The sequence below is a fragment of the Echinops telfairi genome, unplaced genomic scaffold, assembly GCF_000313985.2.
Source record: "Echinops telfairi isolate 266 unplaced genomic scaffold, ASM31398v2 ScPeMD7_5592;HRSCAF=6446, whole genome shotgun sequence".
Lineage (NCBI taxonomy): Eukaryota > Metazoa > Chordata > Mammalia > Afrosoricida > Tenrecidae > Echinops > Echinops telfairi.
The window spans coordinates 12922800-12945140 of record NW_022109491.1 but is presented as its reverse complement, the minus strand read 5'-3'; the positions used below and the strand labels follow the sequence as shown (position 1 = coordinate 12945140).

General features: G+C 50.1%; 2 protein-coding genes across 3 annotated transcripts in view; both read left to right on the top strand.

Annotated features, from left to right (window-relative positions):
• The window catches only part of IFT52 (intraflagellar transport 52), a 42746-nt gene extending 28584 nt beyond the window's left edge, over positions 1-14162 (top strand). For both annotated transcript variants that reach the window (XM_045295385.1, XM_004697991.3), the window contains 5 exons: positions 5299-5453; positions 9331-9418; positions 10883-10991; positions 12801-12946; positions 13891-14162. In XM_045295385.1, coding sequence (XP_045151320.1) covers positions 5299-5453; positions 9331-9418; positions 10883-10991; positions 12801-12946; positions 13891-13938 — 546 coding nt within the window. In that variant the 3' untranslated portion in view covers positions 13939-14162. The remainder of the gene's footprint in view (positions 1-5298; positions 5454-9330; positions 9419-10882; positions 10992-12800; positions 12947-13890) is intronic.
• Positions 14163-21593: 7431 nt separating this feature from the next.
• Positions 21594-22341, top strand: part of MYBL2 (MYB proto-oncogene like 2) — a 51277-nt gene continuing 50529 nt past the window's right edge. Inside the window, exon 1 of the mRNA XM_045295496.1 lies at positions 21594-21997. Within this exon, the coding sequence (XP_045151431.1) occupies positions 21594-21997 (404 nt within the window). The remainder of the gene's footprint in view (positions 21998-22341) is intronic.

The window sequence follows — 22341 nt, the reverse complement described above, 5'->3', positions numbered from 1 at the left end:
ATGTACAAATGCGTTTTACACAATTGATGTATGTATGGATTGTGATAAGAGTTGTATGAGCCCCTAATAAAATGATTAAAATAAAAAAAAAAGATGTTAGTCAGTTTCCGCTGTTTCCTGCCTGGTGGGGAGGCCTTGACCCCTCCTGAGAAGGTGTCAACCATGGTGAGGAGGGATTTGAGACCTTTGCGTGTTGGCATATGTGTAAAATCAGTTCTCCAATCTTGAGCCAGTAAACGCCATGCAATTAGTGTGTTGGTATTCGAGGTTTAAGTCCTCCTTGGGCATTAATGGCTTTACAAACTTCACAAGAACTGACGGGATGATTTGTAATAAAGCAGGGTGATAGAAGAGTGGAGGTAAGAACTGTAATAGGGCCCGGGGTCCCATATGCGTGGAGCAATGTATTTGGTGAATAAGGTCTTCAGCTTGCTGGGAGGGCAGAGCCACTTTATCATTTAGAACAATCCATCCCTCTGGTTTAGCCCTACCACCCTTTTCCATCAGTGTGGCATGCCCTTGAAGGGTGTAGGAGGCTTGGACTTCAGGTAAAAGACATTATGGGGGCCGATAATGTGGGGTCAGCTGTGAGGCCCCTAGCTGTGGCATCGGCCTTGGTGCTGCCCAGTGTGATGAGGGAACTGTCATTCTGATGGCCTTTTCAGTGAATAATGGCCACCTGAGCTGGTAGCTGGAGAGCCTTTAAAAGATGGGAAATGGCCCTTGATTATTGGGGATCCTTTGGTCGAGAGGAACCCTCTTTCTTTCCTTCCAGATCGCAGCATGGCAGTGAGCTATCAGGTAAGAGTATCCAGAGTCCGTATATATGTTGTGAGTTTTTCCTTTTGCTAGATGGACGGCCCGAGTGAGGGGTCACGCTCGGCCTTCTGGGAAGTAGTGCCTTCCAGAAGGCGCTTTGCCTCCCAGACTCTGTCCAGTGAGACCACAGCCGTAGGCCCCCTGCCCTGTCCTCAGGCATCAACAGAGGAACTCCTGTCCACAAACAGGGTCAAATTGGGGTTGGGGTAGACCTGGTCAGAAAGGCTGGGGCGGGGTGAGGTGAGTTCCTCAGTCATTTGGGGACACAAGTGATCGTTGGGGCTGACGTGCACCCATGGCGGAAGAGTTGCAGGATTTAGGGAGGGAGATTGGTGCAGGCCTAAATCAGGATTTTCAATGAAAGTGAGATGGATTTCCTGCATCCGGCCTGGAGGGAGCAGAGGGAGGGAGCGATGCGACAAAAGATCTTGAAGTCTATGTGAAGAAAGTGTTTGGAGGTGCCATCCCAAGGTTAATTTGAGGGCCTCCTTGGTTAATGTGGCTGTAGCCATCAGAGCCCGGAGGCATGGTTGGCACCCTTGAACCGTCATGTCCAGCTGCAATTGGAGAATAGAACGGTCCCAGTGGCTGAACCAGGACTCCAACTGCTATGCCCTGTTTCTCGTCAGTAAACAAAAAGAAAGGTTTTTCAGGGTTGGGTAAGTGCAGGGGCGGAGGCTGCAAAAGGGCTCTCTGAAACTTGTAAAAGGCCATCCTGACCGCCTGAGGAGAGTCTAGGGGTCCGGCAGGCGTGGCCTTCGCAGCGTCATATAGAGGTTTAGCCAGAAGGGAAAAATTAGGGATCCAATGCCTAAAAAATCCCACGAAACCCAAAAAGGCAAGTAGCTGATTCACGGTCTCTGGGACTTGGAGTTCTAGCTTGCATCGCCGACCTTCCGTGAGTCCCCAAGTGGTGGGGCTGACAGAAGTGCAGGAAAGCTGGGCTCTGGAGCTTGAGACCCGATAGCCCTTGGAGGCCAGGAAGTTTAAAGACTTGTGTTTTGTGTGCTCTGAGCTGGCCAAGGAGGGGCTGCCCAACAATACATCATCCACATACTGCAGAAGGGTGGATGGCGGGAGGGGGCATTCCTGCACGTCAGCAGCAAGGGCCTGGCCACAAATGCTGGCATGCAGGTTCTGGGGGAATGACGAAAAAGGAATCCTGTACATCAAGGACAGAGAAATGGGTTATGTCGGGGAGAATGTGGGACAGTAAGGTATAAGGATTAGGGACCACCAGATGGATGGGAACAATGGCATTATTAATGAGGCGGAGGTCCTAGACCAGGCAATAGGTGCTATTGGGTTTTTCCCCTGGCAAAATTGGAGTGCTGCAAGGGGAATGGATGGCAGTGAGGAGATTGCTGGCGCGAAGGTGCTGTTTGATGGGCTTTTAAACTTCTGCGGTGTGTGAGTGATGTGGGAAGCTGGGATTGAGGTGGAAGAATGGTGGCGTCTTTCAGGTGTATAAGAACAGGACCATAGTGGAGTGCGATCACAGGTTCAGAGGTGCCCGACACCACCGGATTGGCAGAGTTAGCCAGCGAGGCTCCAGAAGGTGTTAGCAGGGGCTTGGCGGGAGAGTGCCAATAAAAGTGGAATAGAGGGGGAAGAAGAGGAGCATATGGTCCCACCAGAGGCTGACCCCAAGTTGGGAGAGCAAGTCCCTGTCCAACAGCAGTGATGGACATGAAGGCATGACCAAGAAGGAACGAGAGGGAGGAAGCCCTTCTATGTCTAGGAACAAGGGGACGAGGAACTAAAGGCTTTGAGGGTTTACCGTCTGTTCCCGTAACCGAGACCTGGGAAGGGGAGGCTAGGCCCCAGGAGGAGGGGAGGAGTGAGAAGGCAGCTTTCATGTCCACCAAATGGAGATCGGTTTACCCACGACCTTGATCGTTACCCTGGGCTTGGTGAGGGTCACCCGGGTTGCCAAGTCTGGGCCTCCTGAGTCATCGTCAGCTGCCAGGCCCAGCAGTGCCAACGGCGGGTCGGGGTCTGGAGGGACTGACCCTCTGTAGCCAGGCGCTGAGGGGCAGTCACTTCTCCAGTGGCCCCATGGACCACACACTGGGCAAGGTTCTGGTCAGCTGGGGTTGCATGCAGGGCTTGGCCCAGTGGCCCTCCTGGCCGCATTTGAAGCAGGATCCCAGCGGCAGGCGATTAAAGTTGTTGCTTCCTGGAGTCTTCTGACCCCTCAATTCTGCCAGCCTCAGAGCGGCGACCAAGGCTTGGGCTTACCAATTAGCCTGCTGCCGAGCCCGGGATTGGCACGCAGCTTCTGCCTGCTCCTCTCGGGTGTTAAAAACTTTAGATGCCATGTTCACCGGGTCACGGATAGGGGTCTGAGGGCCCTCCTCAACCTTTTTCGTTTCTTTTTAATGTCAGGAGCTAACTGCCATGAAGTGGGTAGCTAACACAGTTGTTCCTGCCAGGGAGGTAGGATCCAGCCTAGTGTACTGGGTTAAGGTTTCAGTTAAGTGGGTAAGAATAGCCGCCGGGTTCTTACCCGGGTGTTGTGTGATTTCCCACAGTTTATTAAAATGTACTACTTTATGAGAAATAGCCTGCCAGCCAGCAAGCATTGTATTGTGCAGTTTGGCTCTGGGGAGGGGACGGGCATTGGAGGTGCAGTCGCCTTGGTCTGGGAGTGCCTCTGCGGGAATTGAGCCAAAAGTACTCCTGCAGGTTGGCAAGAGATGCAAAGAAAGGGACGGGAGCGGAGAAAAAAGACAACCTGGACATACGGGCCCTCTGACCACTTGTGAGTTCGCTGGCAGAAATTGTAAAAGTGCCATTTTCTGTCCAGTGGGAGCCATTGTCCAATGTTATTGTGGCCACACTTGGTTACAGGAAAAGACCAGACATTTAGGGCAAATGTCTGGAGCCAGGCCCAGCTTGGTGAGGTTGGTCAGCAAGCACCCCAAAAGACTGTCGTCAGAGGGCTTCCCATGTTGTCTCAAACTGCAGGGGGTACGGGTAGAGGAGAAGGGCATCCTCTGGTCCCCATTCACACCCATCAGTCAGGAAGTGGTCCGGTATCCCTGACGGCATCCCAGGCAGAGTTACAGACCCAGGGGAGAGTCCTAGACTCTGCGGAACAGGAAGGGTCCCTGCCTCAGGCCCGCACCTTTACCAGGAAGATAGGGACCCTGAATCAGAGAGAGAGAGAGAGAGACAATGGAAGCCGAGGAGGAAGCCTGGCCTGTGGCCCATAAAACAGAGGCTTGGTCAGAGGCCTTTGTTCAGAGTGAGAAAAGGAGGAAGTAGATTTAGAGTAGCTCTGGGAGCAGGCACCGCAGAGCCGCAAGCACAAAACACACGAACAGGTGCCAAAAGCTCAGACACACTCTTTGCACTCTAGTTTAGTCAGAAGGTTCAGTGATTGCCAGGCCCAGTGCCAGGAGTCCTGCTACTGGCAGAAATCCCAGAAATACAACACAGAGACAAAGGGCTGGGGGGGAGATAGACACGAGAAAAGATGGACACCAGAAACTGTCCTTATCGTTGCACCCCTTCCGGGGAAAGGCAGTTATTTCCAGCTCCTCTTAGTACTAGAGTGGCAGAATAAACCCCTGCCGTGGCACCCCGAAAAACGGGGACTCTATGTTCCCATATGAGTTTGCTGGTCCTCGGTGTCCAGAATGACAAGATGGAACAAACACACAGAGATACTGACCAGCAGTCGCTCCTTCAGACAGGCTTCAGAGGTTCGTGATGTGGAGGACGGGGTTATGCTCCCACCAGAGGGAGGTCGGGTAGCACGGAGCCCCCTTTCCTTCAGCTCCCAGGTCTTCGGCACCAAATGTAAGGTAAACTGAGGCACAGAGTGAGACCAGAGTCAGATTGAAAGAAAGTAAATTCAAGGACAGCTTTGTGGCAGCAAAAGAGCTCCCGGGGAGGCTTCACGACCTAGCAAGGCAGGTCGGAGCAGTTGAGCCCAGTGGTCAGGGGGTAGGGTTTTTAAAGAAGGTGCCTAGGGGTGGGGAAACTGTCCACGGTGGCGGGTGTTGCCAGCTGTCCTGAGAACAATGTGTCAGCTTCTTGCGGTGTTCTCTTTCCTGGAACTCGAGGGTGCCCTCCCTGTTCCGTCTTGACTCTGTTGGCCTGGCCAGTCTTCTGCTTAGAACATGATGATGGCTGCATATGTACAAATATGCTTGATACAACTGATGTATAGAATGTTATGAGAGCCCCCAATAAAATGATCTTTAACAAAAAAGAAAAAAATCCTCCGGAGCAGGTGTGTTCCGTCCTCTGGGATGACAGATATGGAATGTCAGCCATGGGTGTGGTGCGGTGTGTGGCTTGGTTTAAGGTTTGTCCAGGTGGGTTCTGACCTTCTCCACAAGCGGTTGGTTATGTGAAGCTCAGTCTTCAGTGACGTGAGCAAGGAAACCTAGGAATTTACCTGGGTCAATGCAGATACCAGACACAGCATTCTCACACTGCTGAAAGGAACCCTCTTGTGGCTTTCAGATTTCTGACTACATGATGCTGCCCGACACAGCCACCCTGTCAGAGCGACTGCGAGTGTGCCTGCAAGAGGGCGACGAGAACCCACGGGACTTCACCACCCTGTTTGACCTGTCCATTTTCCAGCTGGACACCACCTCCCTCCCCAAGGTCATCAAGTCAGTACCAGCCGCACCTGCCCGCCGCTCTGGTTGTCTGCTGTGAAAACATGAGCCTGGGGACAGGAGTGCGGGTCACAGCAGATGTGACCTGCAAAACACCTACTCTGAGCTCCGATGTGTTTGACAGAGGCAGCTGGTGCTGCGGGGAGCGGGGTGGGGGACGTCCCTGCAGAGGAAACTGCCAGCATTTACCGCCCAGCTGTGGACCAGGCTCTGGGCCGGGTAGTTGGGGGACCAGCTCATTCCTGTTGGCCTGAGACTCAGTGGTTTTAGAGTAGATTCATTTCCCATGAAGCTCTGCAGTAAAGGAAGAGGGCTGGTCCCCCAGAGCCTCCACATTGCTCCCTCACATCATTCTTTCACTAGTCCTCTGGGATAAGAGCCTCACAACCAGATGGGGAACCTGGGGCCTAAAGATGGGACTTTCAGGGCGGTGCTCTGCTTTGTTTTGTTGCCTGCTGTATTGTTGACACAGGCGGGAGTTCTGGTGCCTAGTGGGTTATTCATGAAGCTGCTAACCCACGAGTCACCCCATGGGAGAAAGCTGGGGGTGTCTGCTTCCAGGAAGATTTACAGGAGCAGGTCTACTCTGCCAGGTAGAGTTGCTCTGAGTTGGAATCATTTCACTGGCAGTGGATTAGGTTGTTGTTGTCGTTGTTTTTAAGGTCAGTTTCTGAATGATGGAAGAAAGTAAAAGGATAGCATGTGAAATGCCCACAGACCTAGAAGTAGAAAGCAAAAGAGGAAGTACAAGCCCAGCATGGGTCACACTGATAGAACTGAAGGGAAAATTCAGGCCAGAGTGGTAATGGGAAAAACACTGAATGATGCAGGGAGCATCAGAAGAAGATGGAAGGAGTACACCGAGTCAGTGTACCCCAAAGAACTGATCGGCATCCAGCCATTTCAAGAAGTAGCATATGATCAAGAACCAGTGATAGGAAAGGAAGGAATTCCGCCTGGCACAAAGGCATTAGTAAAAACCAAAGCTCCAGGAATTGATGGAATACCGATTGAAATATTTTTAAGAGGCTGATGGGAAGCACTCTATGGCATCTGTGCCTAGAGGTTTGGGAGGCGGCTACTTGGCCAACTGACTAGGAAATACCCGTGTTTGCCTCATTCCACAGAAAGCTGGCCCAACAGAATGCAGGGCTTCTTGGGCAACAGCATTGATACCGCATGTAAGCACAACGTTCCCGAAGACCAGTCAGCAACATTTGAAGCAGTGCATCAACAAGGGGCTGTCAGAAATTCAAACTGGATTCAGAAGAGGTCATGGGACAAGTGATGTCATTGCTGACGTCAGCAAGGCCTTGGCTGAACGTGGACAACACTAGAAAGATGTTACATGCTTGTGTTTTATTGACTCTGTAAAGGCATCTTACAGAGGGTCATAACACTGTGGATAACACTGAGATGAATGGGAATTCAGCATTTCATTGGGTACATGTGAAACCATGAACATGCCATCGGGACATGCATCAAGAGGCAGTTTTATGAACAGAATACCAGATGGTTTAAAATCAAGAAGGGTGTGTGTCAGGGTTGTATCCTTTCACCAGACTTCTCAGACTGCGTGTTGAACAAATAGTCCAAGAAGCTGGACTCTGAAGAATGTGGCATCGGGATTAGAGGAAGGACCTATTAACAACTTCCCATGTGCAGATGACATACCCTTGGCTTGCTGAAAGTGAGGAGGATTTGAACAAGAGCAGGACGGGACTTCTGGGAAGGTGTTGGGCCCTGCGTCTCCTCTTCCCTCTCTCAGTTCCCCAAACAAGACCTTGACTCTTCCGAGGTGTCTTCAAACTCTGCCAGCCAAGTTAACAAGAAATGTACATTATCTGCAGCTCCCCACCCTCACCCTCCCCACCAACCCCATAACCCTGCCGACCTGCTAAGAATATGGCTGCTGGCTGGAGCATCAGAGCAAAGCTCTGTCTTCTCTCGGTTGTGCATCCGAGCTAAGGCCCTTTCCGAGGACATCCTCAGCTGATGCCTCAAACTGCCCTCCCTCCCTCACATCCCTCTTTAACCCAAACATCAAAATACAGCCAATGTGACCCCCCAAAAAAATTATGTACAAACTAATTTCTCTGTGCTGATCCTCAAAACAACCAATCAAATACCAGTTACCAATACACTTTCTACGAGGAAGTGACTCATCTTGAAGTTTAAAGAAAAAGCAGTGCATGCTAGTGAAGATCAATGATTGCAGCCTTCAGTGTGGATTACAACTCAATGTCAAGAAGGACAACTGGCCCGATAGGTAACATGATCAACGGAAGAAAAGATTGAAGTTGTCAAGGATTTTGTCTTGCTTGGATCCACAATCATTTCTCATGGAAGCAGCAGTCAGGAGATCAAAAGGCAAGTTGCATTAGGAAAATTTGCAGCACAAGACCTCTTTAGAGTAGTGAAAAGCAAGGGTGTTCTCTTGAGGACGAAGGAGCACCCGACCCAGGCATGGTATCCTCCATCGCATCATATGGACGTGAAAGTTAAACAGTGAATAAGGGAGACCGCAGACAAATGGACGCGTCTTGAAAGAACCACGGGGCTAAGCTGAGCGTCGGCCTCCGTGCACACATTCCTTGGCTGTGGCCATTGGGCTGCCCAGCGCTGCTTACCCCTTATGAAGGCGTGCCTCACTCTCCCTCACCCTGGCCTGCTCTGTCCTGTCTCCTGTTTGTTCTTTGAAAACCAGCAGCAAAACCTTCAAACCGATGAGACTCTCATCGGCTCTCAACAGGGCTCCTGAGGCTCTGACTCTGCAGAAGCAGACCACCCTATCTTTGTCCCTCAGCGGCTAGTGGGATGGACACACGGCGGGTGAGGTTCGTAGTCTCATGTGCCACCAGGGCTCCCCCTCCTTAGTTTTCAGCAATGCCTGGCATCTTATTTCTTGTGTATTTCTCACTGAAAGGAGCCCGCTTGACATAATGGTTAGACGTTGGCTGCTAACCATCAGATCGGCAGGTCAAAACCACCAGCAGGAAAATGATGAGGCTCTCTACTCCTGTGAAGAGTTATAGCCTCGGAAACCTGCAGGGGCTGTTCCACCCTGTCCTGTGAAGGTCTCTCTGAGTTGGCGTCGACTGGGGGGCTGTGAGTTGGAGTTTTTCCACTGTTGCTGCATTTCTTTGTTAAGTGAGCACATGGGAGTGTTTGACATACAAATCCGACACCAAACCTGTTGCCACGGGGTCGATTCAACTCCGAGTGACCCTGCATACTGTTTCTGCTGCTACAAACCTTTACTGAAGCAGACAGCCTCTTCCTCCTATGGAGAGGCTGGTGGGTTTGAACAACAGACCTGTAGATTCCCAGCCAAATGCTTTAACTACTGCTCCATGCATATGGTACACAACTGCTTGGTGACCAGAACTTGACTTCAGATTGACTACTGTTCCTTGATCGTGAAAACAAACAGTGAGTTACAAGATTCCGTGTCCCGTGCAGTACCAGCCTCCTTTGGAAACGCTGGATATGGAGCAGAATTCTTCCTTTGAGATCCCAGTAAAGTCATACTGTGTGGTGGTGTCACTGGTTACACATGGACCCCCCAAGGTCAGCAGTTCAAACCCACCAGCTGCTCCCCAGGAGAATGAGAAAGCCGCCTGCTCCCATCAAGAGTCCAGCCTTGGAAACCCTGCGTGGGTCTCTGTGCGTCGACGTGGACTTGATGGCAGTGGGGCTTTAGGGTGTGACCCAGTGGAGACGCTTCCTCACAGGAGCACTGCCTGGTCTGTAGACTGTCCTGTCCTGGTGCAGAACCATGCTGCTTGATGGAGAGCCACGTGGGACCGTTGCTTAGCTGTGCTGAGTCACTGGCTTCCCCGTGACCCCTCTTTGTTTGTGATTAACTCAGGGCTCACGAACAGCTAAACGTGAAGCATGAACCTCTGCAGCTCATCCAACCTCAGTTTGAGACACCGCTGCCAGCCCTGCAGCCCGCTGTGAGTAGACCCTCCCTCACTGCAGACACTGCCTGCCCTTCCCTGACCAATGGCACTCTGGACTGTAGATGTCCAGTGAGCGCAGGCCAGGCTTAGAGTCAGGTTCCTTTACCTGTCCAAAGACATGGCTTTAAGCTTTCATCTTGGTTTAAGCTGTGACTGACAGCTTGTTTCATTGCTCACATTGGCTAGATTCTAGACTGATTATTAAAACATGTGGAGCAAGCCCTGGAGGCAAGCAGGCCTGGGGACACCCCCTTTCTCCACCCAACAGCTGGGCCCTAGGCAGCCCTGGGTGCCTTGAGCATGAACCCTTCTTGGCTTTCCTTTGACTCTCAGACTTCACTCTGCACCAGAATTGGGTTTCCAGGTTGTAAACATAATTACAGCTCTGTGCTTTTCTACTTTTCCAGGTTACTTAGTTTGTCAGACGCCATTTTGATGTACTTTATATGTCACTACAACTTAATTTTTTTTAAAGTAAGTTTGATGATGCATGATTTTCATTCTCTGTGCTGAGTAGATTGGAAACTTCCCAGAAGAGGGCTGTACTGACCCATAACACATTGATGGGTTGGGTGACACAGTGGGGCTCCTGCTGCTCCCCTTCAACCGAGGGCACAAACCCCCTGCAACTCCCAGGGCAGCTGGTCAGCGCTGGTGAGAACAGAGACTGGGGTGGGGGTGGGGGCTATCCCTACCCCGTGCTTCTGAGGAGGGGCTGCCGGCCCTGACGCGGGGAAAACGCTGGTGAGTCAGGCACGGGAGAGCAGCAGCACAGCCTGAGCTTTCCAGTGTTTTCACACTCGGTATCAGGCTAACTCCGCCTCCTTCAAGGAGTTATGGTCCCCATTTCACTGGCCAGGCGACTGTGGGTGCCTGTCGTCACCGTCTACTGGAGCACGTTGACTCTTGTTCAGAAGAACGGACGTCTGTTTTTCAGGAATGTTATGAGCCAGGGGCTTCATCTTGATCGTCTGAAATTGACGCTGGTAGGCGTATGGATACTGAGGGAATTGGCAGCTACCATGATCAGGCCTTTTGTTTGCTTCCAAGGGCTGGTAGTAAAACATTCACCAGCACAGCAGCAGACCACACTGAATTCTGCCTCCAGTGTACATCTGCCTGCCCAGATCATTTCTCTCCTTACAGAACCCACGAGTAAGGAAGCAGCAAGGCCCATCCCTACCTATTCAGCACAAGCCTAAACCCTGGGCTTTGCACCTTTCAGCCAGTTGGCTTTGGTCGGTCAGGCCATCCGTTGAATGAGGTGGTTAGAGCTGGTTCTACTGGGGCGCTCACAGCGGGCTGTAGTCATGCCGGGTGTGGCTCTCAGCATGGGGCCGGAGGGGCTGATGGGAGTCCCGGTGGCGTGTCCCAGGGCCCGGCTGAGGCCTGCCTCATGGCCCTGTGCCTCGACACTGTCGCTTATGGCCTCTCAAGTGAGCTCTTCGTCCCTTGTAGGTTTTCCCTCCGAGTTTTCGGGAATTGCCCCCGCCCCCTCTGGAGTTGTTTGACTTGGATGAGACGTTCTCCTCTGAGAAGGCGCGGCTTGCACAGATCACCAATAAGTGTAAGTTTAGTCACTTTGCTTATTTGGCTTTGAGGGGGTTTACTTGTTTGTCCACTGTAAACAGGAGGACAATTTTATTTACTTCACGTAAGTGATACTGTTTGTTTTTCCTGAGGGGCACAGTTAATCCACTGGGTTAGAACATGGGGCTGGGCAGAAGTCAAGGATCTCAGCTCTGCACTCTGGAAATTCATGCCTCTCATCTGGTGGGTGGCCATCGAATGAGTCCTGAGCCCTGGCTGGTCATCTAGAAAGCCAGTCACTGGTCATGGAAGCAGTTCCATTTTAAAAATGTGACCAGAGCAGAAGAATGGCAGCCTGTCGTTGGAAGGAATCTCAGAAGGGGAGGCGGGGTCCCCTTGGCCATGACGTATAGATGAGGACATGAGGCCTCGGGCCACACAGTCGTGGGGAGGGAGGGGGGTACGTGGCCCAGTGTTCCTCCAGCACTGCCTGCACACACACACACACACACACACCAGAGGCATGTCTGACCCCACGCCCACAGTGTCTCTGCCCTGGGAATCTAACTTCAGGAGATGGATGAGGGTACAAAAACCATGACTACATTACTTTTTTTTTTTTCAAAAAAACCTTGGAATAGCATGTGGATGCCCTAAGTTGTGTCACAGTCAGTGGGGTGATAGGCAGTCATTGTAAAGAAAGCATCGTGGATACTTCATGAAGTCACCTGCCCGTGTGCCCAGGGGGATCTCCACTGTGCGCACCCAGAGTCCCAGGTCAAAAGCACTCTCTCGTGTGGCTGCTGTGTGGGAGTACCGTGCTGGCCAGCCAGTATTAGCAAGACCTCACTCACTCACTCACTCACTCACTCCCTCCCTCCCTCCCTCCCTCAGACTGCCATGGAGTTGATCGCAGCTCCTCCCGACCCTGTAGCACAGGGTGGTACTGCCCCTCCAGGCTGTAGAGACCGGAACCCTAGAAAACCCATCTTTCTCCTGAGTGGCTACCAGTTTCCAACTGCTGATCTTGTGGTTCGCAGCGAAACACATAACCCACTATGCCACCAGCACGCCTATAGATGTTACAGTGTTCAAAAACATTGAAACCACCTAACAGTTTATCATTAGGAAGAATTGACTAAAAAAAGAACCAAAAACAAACCACTACTTAGGAACTCCATGCAGTCTGAGTATAAAGATGTCAGAAAGAAAGAACGATGTTGGTCATAAGCGCTATGGAATTGTGTCCACGAGACACTGTTGGACGGTGATGGCATCTTGCATAAGGAGCATCGTTTGATCCCATTTTGACAACAACTCATTTGTATACATGTATGCAGGTGTAGCACTCATTACCATGGGATGGAACTAGATTACAGCACTTACATGGTTTGTATTTCTAATGTGTCTTTCTGAAAAAGTGCACATCATGGGGAGACACCAGAAATCCCAGTAGAGTGAGCGGGACAGTAATGGCTGTCCACCCTGGACACAGGTGCTGGGGCGGCTTCACAGAGACACGTGGAAACATTGCGGTGACTAGTATGAGGCTGTAGAAAAAACAAGCTGAACTCTGAGCTCTTCGTGGTCCTCTCAGCAGGCAGGGCCCCTGCTCTTTGTGATGCAGGCAGATTCTGGCCCCGGAGCAGAACGCTGAGCCCTTAGAAGTGTTTCACAAAAGCAGCATGTCAGAAGCCTCTGGAACATATCACCCTTTAAGTCCCGTGGTCACATGACCCCTAAAGGGTGATGTCAGGACTCATCAGGGGAAACCTAAAACACATTAAGTGTCTACGTTGGGAAAGGGGAAGGCCAGGGTTCATCTGATGACCCCCACTGTGCTTAGGTACTGAGGAAGACCTGGAGTTCTATGTCCGGAAGTGTGGTGACATTCTGGGAGTGACCAGCAAACTCCCGAAGGACCAGCAAGATGCCAAACACATCCTGGAGCACATCTTCTTCCAGGTGGTGGAGTTCAAGAAACTGAACCAGGTACAGAGTCAAGGGCGAAAGCCCCCTGCAGTGGTGGCATCACCTATACAGTGTACTCCCCGGTCTTGAGGCCATTCGTTCTGCACCTGCCCAGGAGCCACCTCCCATCTGAAGCAGAGACCAGATCTCTGCCCCCTGGGGAACTTACACGCTCGCTGGATTAGACAGGCAGTCAGATAGGCATCATACGATGGGCTTCAAAAAGCCCATGGAGAAAGTCCCTTCTCTTTTCATCCCATTTCTCCTCGAACCTTTTAAAGCCCACGCATGCTCGCCTGTGTATTTCCCTAGTACAAAATAACGGCTATTTGCTCAGGTGTACAGAATGTGCAGTGTTTCATTATTTTGTTTTTCCTACTAAGATTTTTATAAAGAATATATCACTTTGGGAGGAAAAAGGAGTTCTTTTTATGGTGTGTTTGTTTTGTGTAAGCATAGGGTTTTTGAAGCTGATTGGAAAGACGAGTTAGCATCTGATCCTCTCCTGAAAGGGGCTGGCTTTGCTAGGTCATCGCTGGCTGGTGTTTACTCTCACCTCTTAGGTGCCAGGCATGGGCCAGGACTGCAGCAGTGGACAAGTGCAGCCCTTGCTCTCTAAGCCCTGCCCAGTGGGTGGGTGGGGGGAGACAGGATGTGGGCAGTCACAGCTCTGGGAGAAACCTCCCGAAGGTGCTGTGCAGGGACTATGGCCACTCAGAGTCTGGCCAGGGATTGGGTAGCTACCCAACAGTTGTAACTGCTAGCGGGACAGGGCAGACCCTAGGACCTTTAGATGGTGTTTGCTGCTTGGCATGGTGGGGGTGGTCACACGCCCTGGAGATTCAGGGATCACCTACGTGCACTAGTTCATGGGTCTCAAGATCCCTCATCACAGTCCAAACACAAGCTCACGCTCCAGGGTTTGCATTCAAGTCTGAAATCTCCCGTCGTCTTCCCTTCTCCAGGAACATGACATTGACACCAGCGAAACGGCACTCCAGAGCAGTTTCTGAGGACCAAGCCTCCAAGGACTGCCTGCCTCCTGATTGTCTTTGTAAATGATGGCCCCCACCCCCAGTTTACCTAATCAAAGTTGTCCATATACTCTTTTTTTGTAGATGCCTGGCAAGGCCTGTCCATTTTCCAAACTGCTCAGATGGGCAGACGGTTTCTGTTGCAATCCTTATGTGAGATAAGTTCCTTTCCTTTTTAAAAATTAAACCAATGATTGACTCTGTACTTTTATCATTTGTACATTTTATCAAAGAAAGTATTTTCTTTCCACTCCAGTTCTGGAGTTGAGTTTCTTCTGACATCCATGTGAGTGGTTTACTCGAGCGCGGTCAGCATGCAGAGCTCTTGGAGACGCCCTCCGGGGTCCCGTGGAGCGTACCGGAATCAGCTCTGGGGCCCTGAGAGCCAGATTGAAGAGAGCCGAGCCGCTGATGGTGCGTGAGGGATGTGGCGCAGGGGGAACAGCTAAACTTGTAGCTCCGGAATCAGCGGGATGGAGGAGAAGGCCACTTGGAGGCAGAGCGAGACACAGCTCCCCCAGGAAGTAATGAGGATAAGGACCCAGGTGCTGTTGTAGGACAGGTGGCATTTCCAAACACCTGGCCTGGTGGTTGAGGTCAGCTTGGCAGGGCTCAGAGCCCGCCTCTGTCTGAGAGAGTGCTGGAGCTGTGGGAAGGCAGGGGTGGGGGAGGGCAGACTGTTTCAGAGGGCTGAGGGTCCAGCTTGCATATGTGTTTGAGAGGATGACAATTCATAGTAGTTGAAATAACTCGGAATATTTGAGGATTAAGAAAGATGTCAGTCCTGTAGACCTGAGTTTTTCACATGGAGTTCTCTGAAGCTGAGAGAATAATTTGTCAAGGAATAACACAAAATGTTTAAACTTTGGGGGTAAAGTCAAGTCATATACTGAATTTCAAATCATGTAAAAGCTTTGCCCATAGCCTTCCTTTCTCTTACCCACTCAAGCCCTGTTCAGAGTAGCCAGTCAGGATGGAGTGCTGGAGAAGAGAGAGTCCTATTTGTTCAGGAGCAGAGTCTGGAGTCAGCTGAGAGACAGCTACATAGCTGAATTTTGGGGGAAGTACTCTGGTAGATTGTATTTTCCAAAAATGAGTTCAGTAATTATCTCTCAACCCACATGCTCTTCCCGTAGAGTGTGAATTTGATTATCTGCCTAATGGGAGGTGGAGTCTGTTCCCACGCCCTGAATCAGTTTGCTGCTGTGTGGCTTCTGAGGCCAGGCCCTAGGTTCCCACACTTGTCTGATCCTTGCAGTCACCTGGGGTCCGCTGAAAATCCAGGCCTGAGCTCCATTTGGAACCTAATGACTCAGAATCTCTAGGGGGAGGGGCCCAGGGATCTGTAGTTGCACCAGATCCCCAGGTGATTCCAATGACCAACCTAGCATGGGAACTTTGGGGCTTGACAATTTGAAACTTCATTTCCATGGTCCAGTTCTCTTGAGACCTCACCCTTATGGGCAAAAAAAAAAAAAAAAAAGGCTATGATCCATGTAAGATGTCCAAGTCCACGTGGAGAGGCCATTTGTAGGTGTTCCACCAACAGCCATAAAGTCCTCCCAGCCGTCTCTGCCGAGGCCTCAGACAGAAGGAGCAGAGACAAGCCTTCCCTGTGGCAAACCTTTCTGAGTGCTGATGCACACGATGCACGTGTGTAATCCAGGCAGCCACCCCCTTTCCTCGCCTCCTCACAGACATCCAACTTAGGACAACTTGAATTACCCCGCATTTTGAAACAACTAAGACAGTGGTTCTCAACCTTCCTAATGCCGAGTCCCTTTAATACAGTTCCTCATGTTGTGGTGACCGCCCCCCGCCCCGATCATAGAATTATGAATCGGGTAACCCCTGTGAAAGGGTCCTTCGACACCCAAAGGGGTCGCGACCCACAGGTTGGGAACCACTGAACTGAGGAGCCATGGTGGGTTGTGTGGGGCTGCTAACCAGCACAGCTGGTGGTTTTCAGAATCCAGTTTGTTCGGTTTTAAAACTATGGAACCAGGACAACTCCTACTTGTCCTTTCAGTGTTACCTAAATAGGCCCTCACCTGGAAACAATGAGCAGTTCGGGTGGTGTAGTGGGTACAAGTTGGGCGAGGCTAACCACAAGCTCCACAGTTTGGAACCAAGACAGCGTTCTATTCCCATCTGATTCTCAGAATAGCGAGGCTACTCACACCCCTGACCTGTGATCAAAGACTTCACCAGAGACTTAATCCCCAGGTTCTTCCCTTCCCTTTCTGTTTAAACAGAAACAACTTTAAAATGGGTCAAAGGGTGTTCAAATGCTACTCCATGTTAACCTAACTAAACTTCCCATAATTGACTTCACAACGCTCTGTTAACAAAGCTGTTCGCATCCCTCAACTATGATCCAAGGGAATTCACTGGAGGCTTAATCCATGCGTGGACCCTACAACTGGATTTGGGGCTTCCACCGTCATTCATCGCTATCTGCAAACCAGGTGTTCACTATTTAAGCTCCGATACCATTCTCTCCTTTGAATTTGGACTTTATATTTACAATCGTTGGATCACACCGGCTGGTGTGCTTCTTCATGTGGACTTGGCGGATGCCTCACTTAGATAGCTGCTTGCTTGAAGACAAGCCTGTCAGAAGGCATTGGAAAGTGGGTTCTTGCAGATGCAGTTAGGCTACCGTTTATCGCCTTATCCCTAAGGAGCCTTGCAATCTTCAAGGTCGGCACTTTGAAATCACTAGCCACTTTTGGGAGAAAAATGGGACTTTCTACTCCCCTGGAGAGTTTCAGCCTCAGAAACTCACAAGGGCAGTTCCACCCTGTTCTATAGGCTCCCTGTGAGTTGGCATCGACTCAGTGGCAGTGAGTTTGGTTTGTAGTTTATGATCCCTTTTAAATTTGTTCAGATTTTAATACTTTGTGCTTTCTGTTGAGTTTTCATGTTTTCACTTTGTTATTGTTGTTAGGTTTTGTTTTTTAAGTGTTTTTCTGTATATGCAATGCAGGCTAGGTAAATCTAGAGACAATAACTGGATTAATAGTTCTTTAAGGGTATGGCAGGAGAGGTTGGAGGGAAATGGGGAGTTAATAATGATGAGTGCAAGAATGAAGAAAATGGTCTAAAATGGATTGTGGTGACAATCGACTCGTCTTGTTGTGACTGAACTGTGGAGTTGTATATGTGCATTATATGCTAATAAAACTGTTTTAAAAATTTAGTCTCAGAAACCCACAGGGGCCCTTCTACCTGTCCTGTAGGGTCATTAGGAGTCAGAATGGGCTCCATGGCAGTTAGTTTTTGCTTTTGAAATGAAACAATCGAACCAAGCCCTATTAGCAACAAATTCTTCATCCCAATCACCTTCCCTTGCTGCCTGTGCAGCTTTTAAATCATGATGGCTTTGGGCCATTTCCTGGACCAAACCAAAGAACCACTCACTGCAACTCACAGCAACCCTGTAGGACAGGTAGAACGGCACCTGAGATTGTAACTCTGTGGGAGTAGAAAGCCCCATCTTTGTCCTGAGGAGTGGCTAGTGGTTTCAAACTGCTGACCTTACAGCCCAATGTATAACCACACCAAGGCTCTGCAGTAAAGTGAGGCTAGATACGAAGCACATGCACTGGTTCTGACTCACCTACAGATTTCACTGAAACCCAGGGACTGGCTGTAATCGGTCGACAATTGAGTATTTACAATCTCAGAAGGACCAGTTCACATCTTGTCTGACTTCGTTTCCCAAAGGGGAAAGTGAGGCCTAGAAGCAGAGAATTCCTGGCAGCCTACCGGCTAACCTGGGCCTCTCCCATCACGCTCTCCTGCACCAAGAGGGTGCACTGGTGGGAGGAAAAGCCTGTCCTAGGACTGGAGCAGCAGCAAGCTTTCCTCCTGCACCCATAGAGGCAAGGGTGAATGTTTCTTCCCAACAAAATTTTGAAACACAGGAAAAATTTGAAACAATAACACTAGTGTACTGCCTATTCTGAATGATCATCACCATAATGCCATATATGCTTTATGTATGCATGCATTTCATTTTCTTAACATTGCAGACATAACCTTTAGCCTTAAATAATTCAGTATACTACCACACTATCAATATGACTCCTAATAATATCTAATGTTGAATGCATCTCTTAATACACAGCAGTCGCCCTGCCTCTTTTGTTTTTAAAATGCCGTTGACTTTCTGAAGCGATCAGCGAGGTGTTGCAGAACATCTCACAGCTGAGCTGTATCAGATTGTTCCACGATGCTGTCTCTTGTTCTACCTCCCTTCCTTCCTGTAAATCGGAAGCTGGCTCCAAGGGCTTGACTAGCTTTCTGGCAAGAATACTTCACAATTGAGGCTCTGCATCATCAGACTGGACCTCTGCTAGTGAAATCGCTTTAATTGCCTGCTTGAGGTGATGTGTTTAAAGCTCAAACATAAGGCACAAGGCAGCCCTTTTATTCTGGTTGCTCTTCACATAGCGCATGAATTTTTGCTGGCATATAAGCCAGCTGAGATGGAGTGAACAGACTTACATGTATTTCAACCTCGCGCTTTAAAAATAATACAAAGAGATTCGGTCTTAGCAGATACATGCATAAGAACCCTGCGGGATGTATTTGTGCGCCCAAGTGAGTCTCTGATGAGAACAATGTTAGAGGGTGTCAAAGTGAAGAGGTGTAACAGGTGAGGGGAAGAGCCTCCCTGGCCTCCACAACAGGGAGGGGTATGATGTGGCATCTCGGGCACTGATGTTCTCTACCATGGCTTTTGCTTAATCACTTCTCATTTACAGAACCAAGTATCGGAGGTTTTCAAACTGTTCCCGAAAAGGATTGGGTGTTACAGACGTCTTAGAGAAATTTAATTTCATTTTTTAACTAAAACTTTTAGCCAAGTAATACTTGAGCACAGAAACTCAAGGATGTTGAGGGAAGAGTCCCACCCTTTTTGGCCACCAGTTCCCCTCTGAAACCAATGTTAACTATTTCTTCTGCCGCCTTAGAGAGAACGATCTCTCTTAGACTAAAAAGAATCTCCTTGATGATGTGATACATACTCACTTTTAGGATAAGCCTACCCAGGTATACCCATCCCTCAGAGATGTGGAGGCTCAGCTAGACCGGCCACCTCCATCATCCCAGTGTCACAATCCAGTGAGCCACATGGAGCTTTGGTTTTTCTCAAGGCAAAGCAAGGTTGTGGTCACACCATCTCACACCAGTGTCGATTATGGTTCCCAATGACTCTGTGGTTAAGCTATGCTGTCGTCTGTAACATGTACAATAGCAGTACGCCTAAGAAAGAACAATGTACATACCTTCATTAAAAAATACTTTATTGCTAAAAAAAACGCTAACCGTCACTCGAGCCTTCAGTGAGTCGGGATCTTTTAGCTGCCTGAGGGTCTTGCCTTGATGATGATGGCCGTTGATTGCTCAGGGAGGTGGCTACTGAAGGGCTCAGGGGCTGTGGCAGTTTCTTCAAATAGGACCAAAATGAAGTCTGCCATGGCGATTGACTCTTCCTTTCTTGGAAGATTTCTCTGTAGCATGCAATGCTGTTTGACAGCATTTTACCCACAGTAGAACTTCGTTCAAAATTGGAGTCAATCCTCTCAAACCCTGCCGCTGCCTTATCAACCAAGTCTATGTAATACTCTAAATCCTTCGTTGTCATTCCACCCATGTTCACGGCAGCATCGCCAGGAGAAGGCTGTACCTCTAGAAGCCACTTGCTTTGCCCATCCAGGAGAAGCGACTCCTCATCAGTTAAAGTTTTATCGTGAGACTCCAGCAATTCAGTCACATCTTCAGGCTCCACTTTTAATTCTAGTTCTCTCGCTATTTCTCCCACATCGGCAGTTACTTCCTCCACAGACGGCTTGAGCCCCTCAAAGTTATCCATGAGGGTTGGAATCAACTTCTTCCAAACTCCTGTTAATGTTGATACTTGGACCTCCTCCCACGAATCACGAACGTTCTCAATGGCATCCAGAATGGTGAATTCTTTCCAGAAGGTTTTCAGCTTACTTTGCCCACATCCGTCAGAATGATCACTTTCTATGTCAGCAAGAGCCTTCCGAAATGTGTTTCTTAAATAGTACGACTTGAAAGTTGAAATAACGCCTTGATCCATGGGATGCAGAATGGATGTTGCCTTAGCAGGCATGAAGACAACGTTAATCTCATTGTATGCCTCCATCAGAGCTCTCGGGTGACCTGGCCCATTGTCAATGAGCAGTAATATTTTGAAGGGAATCTTTTTTTCTGAGCAGTAGGTCTCAATAGTGGGCTTAAAGTAGTCCATAAACCATGTTGTAAACAGAGAGGCTGTCATGCAGGCTTTGCTGTTCCATTGGTAGAGCACGGGCAGAGTAGATTTATCATAATTCTTTAGGGCCCTAGGATTTTCTGAATGGTAAATGAGCATTGGCTTCAACTTACAGTCACCAGCTGCATTGGCTCCTAGCAAGAGAGTCAGCCTGTCCTTAGAAGCTTTGAAGCCAGGCATTGACTTCTCCTTTCTGTCCATGAAGGTCTGATGTATCTTCTTCCAATATAAGGCTGTCTCGTCTACACTGAAAATCTGTTGTTTGGTGTAGCCACCATCACCAATGATCTTAGCTAGATATTCTGGATAACTTGCTGTGGCTTCGGCATCCATACTTGCTGTTTCTTCACCTTGTAGTTTTGTGTTATGGAAACGGCTTCTTTCCTTAAACCTCATGAACCAGCCCCTGCTAGCTTCAAACTTCTCTTCTGCCGCTTCCTTCCCTTTCTCTGCCTTCATCGAATTGAAGAGAGTCAGGGCCTTACTCTGGATTAGGCTCTGACTTAAGGGAATGTTGTGGCTAGTTTGGTCTTCTATCCAGACCAATAAAATTTTCTCCATATCGGCAATCAGCCTGTTTCGCTTTCTTATTATTCGTGTGTTCATTGGAGTGGCGCTTTTCATTTCCTTCAAGAACTTTTCCTTTGCATTCACAACTTGGCTAACAGTTTGGCGCAAGAGGCCTAGCTTTCGGCCTATCTCGGCTTTCGACATGCCTGCCTCGCTAAGCTTAATCATTTCCAGCTTTTGATTTAACGTGAGCGATGTGCGACTCTTCCTTTCACTCGAACACTTAGAGGCCATCGTAGAGTTCTTCCTTGGCGTCCACATTTAAAATGGTCTGTCTCGTAATAGGAAGGCCCGAAGAGAGGGCAAGGGGCAGTCACAACACACGTTTAAGTTCCCAGTCTCACAGGGGTGCCGTGCCTGGAGCCACAAAACGCCGAAAGATCACTGATTGCAGATCGCCATAACAGACTCAGTGAAAAACGTATAACTACTAAGAGCAAATACCACACTGACAGGCAGGCGAGCACATGCTTTTGGGGGGGAAAAAACGGTACCCGGAAACTCGAGGCTAGGCTGCTGAAATCTTGGGGTTTTAAAAATAATGTATCTGCCAAGGGGTGCAATAGAACGCGATTCTGCAGTCTAAGGAAGGGGTGACAGTCGCACCCAGTGGCAAATCACACGAAAGAAACTTGCAGTGCTCGGCGCTTGTGCAGGGTCTCGGATCCACACTAGGGAGTCTGACGGTTCGAGGTGGGAGGTCAACGGGGCTGTGGGGAAGACTGCGAAGCGCCGCCGACCCCGCGACGACGCGATGTCGGAAACTAGCGGGGTGTCTTCCCCCGCGGTCTCCCTCTCCGCCTCAGCCCCGCAGCTCCGAGCGCGCGAGGCGGCCCCGCCGAGCCGGAGCGCCCCAGTCCCGCCGCGGGGACCTGTAGGGCCCGGGGCGCAGGCGCCGCCTTATGACGTCAGGACGCGCGCGCTCTTCAGCTGGCGTGACTCCCGTCGTGCCTTGCGCGCGCGGAGCTGGAGCGCGGGCTTTTCGACTGGGCGCAGGCGCGCGGGCGCTGGGGGCCGAGAAGGCCCAGCGGGAGACCCAGAGCAGGACCTGCAGCCCGGGGCGTCTGGACCCCGTTCGCACGCGAGGCGCCGCCGAACGGATCCTGCGCGTACCACCCGGAGGGCGACGACAGACTTCCTGCTGCTTGCCTGCGTGTTGTCTGTCCCTCCATCTTCACGGAGAATGAGGAACACCTTCCCCCTCCTGCCCCCCACGCCCCGCGAGTCATCCCCTTCTTGGCCGTGTTACAAAAACGAGTGTTTGCAAAAGTTGGTGCCCCGGAAGGCCCAAGGTGGAGGTCATGGGTTGGGCGTGGCAGGTATAAAGCATCCCAGGAAACCCATAGGCGCTTCCTGGTGGGACCTCATCTAATTCGTCAAAAACGCAAGGGATTCTTGAGGGTACACTGTTAGAAAGCGCTTCCCTGGCCTGTCTCCATGGCCGTCAGATGGGCACATTTATCTTTTCTTTCTTTCTTTTTTTTGTTTTTGTGAGAGAGTGA